At 34.4% G+C, this 8,285-nt stretch overlaps 1 protein-coding gene across 1 annotated transcript in view; it reads left to right on the top strand.

Annotated features, from left to right (window-relative positions):
• The first annotated feature begins 2,424 nt into the window (after positions 1-2,424).
• The window catches only part of LOC148946206 (acyl-coenzyme A diphosphatase NUDT19-like), a 45,078-nt gene continuing 39,217 nt past the window's right edge, over positions 2,425-8,285 (top strand). The window contains exon 1 of the mRNA XM_089097867.1: positions 2,425-2,507. Coding sequence (XP_088953993.1) covers positions 2,495-2,507 — 13 coding nt within the window. The 5' untranslated portion in view covers positions 2,425-2,494. The remainder of the gene's footprint in view (positions 2,508-8,285) is intronic.

Raw genomic sequence — 8,285 nt, 5'->3', positions numbered from 1 at the left:
TTTATTGTGTTTTTTTTGTATTTATTTTTGTTTTTGTTATTTTGCCATGGCCCGAAAAGGCTTTTGTTGCAATAAATATCTATCTATCTATCTATCTATAGATAATTCATTCTGTAGGTAGCTACTCTGACACACAAAAAATACCTGTCTGAAAATAAAAGTTATTTCCATGAAAGTACAAGCTAAAACTAGCATAAAGAGTCAATGTTTCAAAAGAGTAGGCATGGCTCATGTTAGGGTAGTTTCTGCATCTTTAATGATTTGATGTTGCTCCTTATTTTAGTTAAATAAGAACATTTTTTTTAAGTGAAAGTAAGGAGCGATATTAAAACTTAAAACGAACAGAAATTATTCTGTATATGAAAGGGGCTATCCCCTCCTCAACGCCACGCTCTTTACGTTAAATTTTTTTAGTGTTTTAAAATAAAGTTGTGAGACAGAGACAAACTTTAGCGTAAAGAGCGAGGTGTTGAGGAGCGGACAGCCCCTTTCATATACGGAATAATTTCTGTTCGTTTTAAGTTTTAATGTCGTTCCTTACTTTCAGTTAAAAAAAAACTTTTTATTGAATTAAATTTCAGTTTAAAGATGTAAACAAAAATGATGAAAATAGTGGATCTTGACACATTCTGATTGGCTGTAATCGAAAATCCTAGACATTTAGCTCTTGAATTCAATGTCTAGCCAAGCGCCTTGTCTAGCGTGTCTAGCTAAGCGCCGAATTTTACTTGTGAACGGTCGTTACCTAGACATTGGATTCTGGCTAGATACGTGTCTAGACATGGGATTCTAGCTAGACACGCTTGTGAACGCCACTTAAAGAGCAAAAACTTGTAATTGTGAAAATATCTGTGTATATTTTGACAAGGGATTACAACAACTTAAAAACCTTAAAAAAGAAAACCAAAAGTTTGACGCTTAGTAGAAATCGTTGTTGGAATTTGGGCTTGATTCAATAATCAAATATCTTTGAAAAGACGAGCTATAAAAAACCATTAAATTAGGATAGCATTTACTAAAAAAAAATTTCAATTTATGCAAGGTTCCTACATTATGACTAAAGCTAAAAGAATTTTCTACGAAGTTCATCCCATAAAGCTTGTCCGGCTAACAGAAGAATTTCACGTTTTTGACTTTACAGCAAGCTTTTACTGTAGCCTAGGTCTAGAAAGCCGTAATTTCTTCTTTAGGTAGCCTAAGCGTGTATACCTCCAAAAGACAAGTTGATTTTTCACAGAAAAGATAATGAGATAATTTTGAATTTCTAAACCATGGACACTTAACAAAGAGAATTTGCTTGCCAAAGGCATAAAGGAGCAAACAAAAAGGGCTTTTGAGTAGTTCCAAAATAGAAATATTCTAATATACAGATAAAATCTCTAAAACTAAAAAAAGTCCAGAAAACACTTAAAATGAATATTTACTCGACCAGACGAGCCAATTAAGAGGGGGAGGCGAGGATAATAACCCCCCCTTGTTAGAATTTGAAAAATACCTTCTTATTTCTATTTCAGCAATTTTCTATTTTAGCTATGTGCTATGTTAAAGCTGCAAGACTGGCTAACTGGTCATTTTTATTATCTCCCCTGTGCTTTGTTTTTTCACAGCCATTACATAGCGCTACACTCCTGAAGCTCCTAAAAATGGTATCAGATGAAAACACAATGTACACCTTTAGAACAGCCTTGTCTAAACAGCCTACTCAGGAAAATTTCAGTCCCTTGGGTTGAACAACAAGGAAAATCCATTAGCTTTAAAACAAGGAAAGTGGCTGCAACCAAATTATTCTGCATACAAAGCATCTTTTTTTCCCGTTTCTCCTTCTCCAGAGCAAGCAGGGCACTGAAACATCATAGAGACCTGTTTAATGGTCCATTTTAAAGGAAATTGCCACACATAGTGCCTTTTGTAATTAACAAAAAATAATTTTTAGAAATAATTTAAATCATAGTAAACTGTGATTGCTGCGGCATCTATTAATTAAGAGAATCAAGATCTCTGGTTACCCCCTGTTATCATAAATTTGCACACAGCCATGAATATCCTATCCTTGACCAAACATTCCTTGTTGTATGTGAGTAATCGTCTATTTGTGAGAACATCGTTAAACAAATACGGTTGTTCTAAGCTTGAAAAACATGGTATCTTTCAAACCCTTTAGCTCATTGCCTCTGAAAATCAAATAAATTTGATTTCAGTCTAACTAAAATATCTTTGGGAAATTCATAAGAGGAAAGTAGTTGATCAGCCTTATGGGCTACCTCATTCTCATTAACCATAACTCCCTTTGACGCCATAACAGCCCCTCATTACTATTGATTTTAACTTGGTTTATGCTACAGTGCTACCTAGGAATACGATCAAAAATTTTTACGAAATTATAAAGAGAATAGGAAAAAATCAGGAGACTGAAGTTTTCCCTGAAAAGAGTTACAATGTAGAATTCTATACCTTGTTTGGAATTTATTGATTTAGGAGCTTGGAACTCTCAGGAATGAAATTGGGAGGCAAATTACGTTTCAGGAAGATATTATTTATTATATAGATAATTTCAAAAACCACACTGCCTTTCCATAACAATAAATAGCCTAAAAGTTCAAATAGCCTAGGGATAAATCCTTTTGATAGATAGTGATAAGTTTCACCAAAAATTGATTGGTATAGATGTATGAGCAGTCCACCACACAAGGCAACATGTTCAGAAAACAATTTTTACTTCATAATAGGCCTATGCACAATAATCCTAGTTAATATATTTTGCAGCAGGAGAACCTTTATCTTCACTTCTTTCCTTGCTTTTCCAGTTCTTCAAAAAAATTATTATTGATATATAGGTTCTAAGAAACACATAAATTTCTTAGAACCTATATATTAACAGAGTAGGCTATATACCCCCACCCCCCAATGTGCAAATACATAGCCTACCCAGAATTGCATTCTGAATCTAAATATAACCTTCATTTGCATCAGAAATGAACATTACCCCTACCCCTAAATATGTCCAAATCAGGGCATATATTTGCACATCATGGGGATGGGGGTAAAGTTCATTTGTGGTGCAAATGAAGGTTATATTTAGATTCAAAATGAAATTCTGGGTATATATTTTCACACTAAGGGGTGGGGTATATACTCTTTTAATATATAGGTTCTAAGAAATCATGAATATCTTAGAAAAATGGAAAAAACAAGGAAAGAAGTGATGATAAAAGTTCTCCTGCTGGAAAATAGAGGCCTATTAACTAGGATTATTGTGCATATTATGAAGCAAGAATTATTTTCTTAACATGTCTCCTTATGTGGTAGACTGCTCATACATCTATACTAACAATTTTTCTTTACCTGACATACTTTTTCCATTACCATTCAAAAAAAAAAAAAAAAAAAAAAAAAAAAAAAAAAAATGTCTCAATGCTTTGCTACCCATCAGAAACCAGAAAGAGAGTATTGAAAACATTTTTTTTTTTCCTATATTACTAAAAGTTTCATGTTCATAAAAATGTGTCATTTCATGAAATGTAAAAAAAAAGAAGAAATAAAAAAAGTCTTCCAACTTGAAGTAAGAAGCAACTTTAAAACTTAAAACAAACTAGAATTATTCCATACATAAGGGGGGGGGGGGGTTGAATAAAAAAGAGGAGTCTTACCATCAAAAATTTCTGAAACAAAGTTCTTAATGATATCCCCCTCCCAAAGAAATTTCATGGTGGGGCTCATGATGGTTTGCTTTGCCTTTTCTATATTTGTGGTGATAAGCCTGTAAATGTGGTATTCTATGCTCAGTAGAGATATTGTAGCAGTAGAAGGGGCACTATTACCCCCCCACCCCACCCTTACACAGACACCATTAAAAAAGATGCAAACCAAAACTATTCCTAGGAATCAAGAGTGGTTATGTATCAATCTTGCCCCCTTCCCAAAACTCATTTTATATTTATGATTAATGAGATTTAGGATATTTGATATTGAAATGTACTCTTTGAAGCATCAGCCCCTCTCCCACCCTGTATACAAAATGACCTACTGCCCCTCCTTCATAATAGCTTATGTGGACTCACAAATCCCTGTATATAATTTTATGAAATAGCAAGCAGATCACTCTACATAAATAAAGGTTTTAAATAAATGCCAGTAACATTTTTTACAATAAGAAGGCAGATATTACCCTGCTGCACAATTATTCAGGCCTAGTCTAAATAAAAGGAGATGACAGATTAATTCCTACTCCCCTCCTACTTACTTGTAACTGCAGCAGGACCAGGCATTTCCACCTCACCTGGCATCCAAACAAAGCTTCTGAATGAGGGCCTCCTATGGTGGCTGGTCTTGTGCCAATTCTTTGACAAGCTCTAGCCAGCACTTGTTCCATTTGTGGCCAAATATGTAGAAACATCCAGCAGGCTCCAGATCTTGCCTAGCAAGTAACCATAAACTTTTAATTGCCCAGTTTTCCTCTTTGTCATCTTGATAACAGTTCAATGAGAAGAATCTGTTATATGGGGTATTGGCTGGAGCAATGCAAAACATGTCCAAGCTGGTAGAGGTTGATGATGCTTGATATTTTGTTGATGTCAAACCAATGTTATTGGATATCATCATTCAAAGCCTGATCTGATATCCTGAAGCATGACATTAAATGCAGGCAATGGTGCTCAAAAATCTCAAGAATAAATTGGTAAGACTGTCCTCACTGCTGGCTTTTATGTTTTTATCTTTGTTCACAAGGTAATTTCATTGCAGACATTAAGATGTTTGTGAAGCTGATAACTGGTTAATCTCTGTATGTTCTTCTGTTGACATCTTGATCCCATCCTCCCTTCAAATCCACCTAGGACCCAGATAAATAAAGCTGTCAACCTTTTGAAGTTTGAGACCATTAAGGGTTTGTTGGTAATCCATTGTGATATTCAAATCAAGAACTTTAGTTTTCTTCATGTTTATTCATTGGCTGAGGAATGTGCTGCATTGTCAAGCTTGTAGTTTTTGGTGGGCAACAATAAAGTTAGTGAGTTTTATATGCTTAGAATGAGCATAAAAGCCAATTAAGTTGATATATCAATTTTCATCAAAATTTCATCTTTAGAATTTTTGCAAATATTGGCCCAAGTTGCTCTTTACTTACAGTTTGTTACCACAAAGTGTTTGATAAGATTTTCTTGTGATAATCATATTTATTTGGACTTTTCCATTTTTCAGTCAAATTTGAGCATTGAAACACAATCCCTCAGGGTTGATAACAATCCTTCAGGGTCAATACAATCCTTCAGGGTCGACACAATCCTTCAGGGCCTGGGGTAGGCGTTTTAAGTTATGCCTATTTTTTAAGTAGTTCAAAGTTCAGATAACAAAAACTCCAGTATCAACATACCCCCCCCTGGGCGTGGGGGCAGGCATTGTAAGCTGTGTCCTGGGGCTGTATATGGTTCTTATGAAAGGGGTGCTTGTAGAAACTTCAGAGAGTGCTCATTTGAATGGAAATTAAAAGTTCTAGTTCATTTTCTCGGAGTAAAAAAGATGGGAGGGCAATTAGCCGCCCTCCACGCCTTTGGATCTATTGGATGGATAAACCCATCCAATAAAAATTTGAGCTGACCATTTCGTTAAAAACAGTTCAAACATCAGATATTAAAACTCTGGGGTCAACACAACCCCCAGGGCCCAGGGACAGCTGTTGTAAGTTATACTCTGGGGATATATATGGTTCTTATAGAAAGGATGCCTGTATAAACTTCAGAGGGGGCTCATTTGATTGAAAACAGAAAGTTCTAGTTCACTTTTAAAGAGTCAAAAGAGACCAATGAGCAATTAGCCCCCCACCCACGCCTTTTTTCCCCAAACCCATCCAATACAAATTTTGATATAGCCATTTTGTTAAAAATAGTTCAAACATCTGATAATAAAAACTCCAAGGTTGACACAAACCCATTTTTTCACATTAATATTGTTACTTTGATACCAGTTTTGATACTTTGATGAACATTTGATTTTTTTTTTCTTTTAAGTTTGATTTTGAAATAAGGAATTTTTAAAAACTTGGAACTTTTTGCAATAAAAAACAAAAAAAAATTAATGAAAACAACTTTCCCAAAAAATCAGTTTTTCAAAGAAAAGTAAAGGGCATTTTAAACTTAAGCTCAGCAGATACAAATACCTGTTAAAATTCAAACTCAAAATGATAAGAAATTACTATTAAAGAATAAATGAAACCCAAAACAAACAGAAATTAAATAAACAATCATAGGAAAAAACATACAACAAGTAATAATATAAATGAATAAATAGATCTTAAAGCAAGTAATGCTTAGATTGAATATGAAAATCAAGCTTAAAACGAAAATGAATATTTTGCTATTGAAGTATAAATGAAACTTAAAACGAACAGAAAATTAAATAAACAATCAATACAAACAAACATACAATAGATATTAATGTAAATGAATAAATAAATCTTAAAACGAGTGAAACTTAAATTGAATATGCAAATTAAGCTTGAAACAAGCAAAAATCACTACAAACAAGTAGTTAGGGTATCGCCTCCTTCTCTCACTGTAAAAGTCTAAAACCTACTTTGTCATTGGCACTTTACTGAAAACCAATTTTATTACAAATTTTCTCTTTTGTACTTAAAATTGAAAATAAACATTAAAATTATAGTAAAATTTTGAACTAATGAGCTTTCAGCAATTAATATCATTATACATCAAATATTCAGTTTAATCTATTAGTTCTTTCTAAAGTTGTTCAAGACGAATATAGTTTCACTACAAACAAGTGTTTGGATACTGTCCCCTTCCATAACTGTAAATAAAAACCAAAAGCCTACTTTGTCATTGGCGCTTCACTGAAAACGAATAATATTACAAATATTTTCTTTTCCATTTCTTACAGCATTGAAAATAAAATAAAATTAGAGTGAAATAAATTCTTCAACTGATGGATTTTTCAACAACTAATATCACTATATATCAAATATTCAATTTGATGTTGTTTATACTTTCCAGGAATGTTCAAGACGCATATAGTTTTCAGTATAGAACTCTTGATTTCCAATAGAATGAGCCCCCTTTAAAGTTTTTACAATGACCCCATCCATATAAAGTGCCTCTGGAAAAAAAAATATAATAAAACGTTGGAGCCGTATGGCGTTTACTATAGGCAACGCTATAGCGTTGCCTCTGATAGGAACATGCTGCATATAAGAGGCAACGCTTTAGCGTTGCCTATAGTAAAGGCCATGCAGCTCCAATTTTTAATATTATTTTTTTCCCAGAGGCATTTCATATGGAAGGGGTCGTCATATAAACTTTAAAAGGGGCTCATTCGATTCGAAATCGAGTGTTCTAGTGCCCTTTTTAAGAGTCAAAAGTGATCAGAAGGCAACTAGCCCCCGCACTCCCTTTTTAGCTAACAGATATATTAAACATTTTGAGGTAACAATTTTGTTAAAAATAGTTCTAAGATCATATAATAAAAACTCCAGGGTCGACACAAGCCCCCTGGGCCCAGGGGCAGGCGTTGTAAGTTATGCCGTGGGGGCAAATATTATTCTTATTGAAGGTATGCTCGTAAAAACTTCCAGAAAGGGCTCATTTGATTGGGAATTATAAGTTCTAGTTCAATTTTTTAGAGTCAAAAGAGATTGGAGGGCAATTAGCCCCCCCTCCCCTCACGCCCTTTATCCCTAATTGCATCAGATAAAAATTTTGAGATAGCTATTTTGTTAAAAATAATTAAAGGTCAGATAGCAAACCTCTGATGTTGACACAACGCCCCAGGGCCCTGGGGCAGGTGTTGTAAGTTATGCCCAGGGGCATATAAGGTTCTTATAGAAGGGATGCTCATACAAACTTCAAAGAGGGCTCATTTGATTGGAAATTGAAAGTTCTAGTTCACTTTTTAAGAGTCAAAAGTGATCAAAGGGCACCAAGCCCCCCCTCCTGCCCTCTTTCCCCAAATACATTCGATAAAAATTTTGAGGTAGCCATTTTGTTGAAAATAGTTCAAAGATCATGTAACAAAACTGCAGGGCCAAAAAAAACCCCTGGGGGCAGGCATTGTAAGTTATGTCCTTGGGGCAAATATGGTTTTATAGAAGGGATGCTTGTATACACTTCATAGAGGGCTCATTTGATTGGAAATTAAAAGTTGTAACTCACTTTTAAGAGGCAAAAGTGATCAGAGGACAACAAGCCCCCCCCCCTCCAAGCCCTTCTTTCCCCAAATCCATCAGTTAAAAATTTTGAGATAGACATGATGTTAAAATTAGTTCAAAGGTCAGATAACAA

This window comes from Artemia sp. Qi Xiang Cuo, chromosome 12, assembly GCF_049724085.1.
Source record: "Artemia sp. Qi Xiang Cuo chromosome 12, ASM4972408v1, whole genome shotgun sequence".
NCBI classification, from domain to species: domain Eukaryota; kingdom Metazoa; phylum Arthropoda; class Branchiopoda; order Anostraca; family Artemiidae; genus Artemia; species Artemia sp. Qi Xiang Cuo.
Note: the sequence above shows the minus strand (reverse complement) of the source record. Positions and strands in the feature narration are given on the sequence as shown.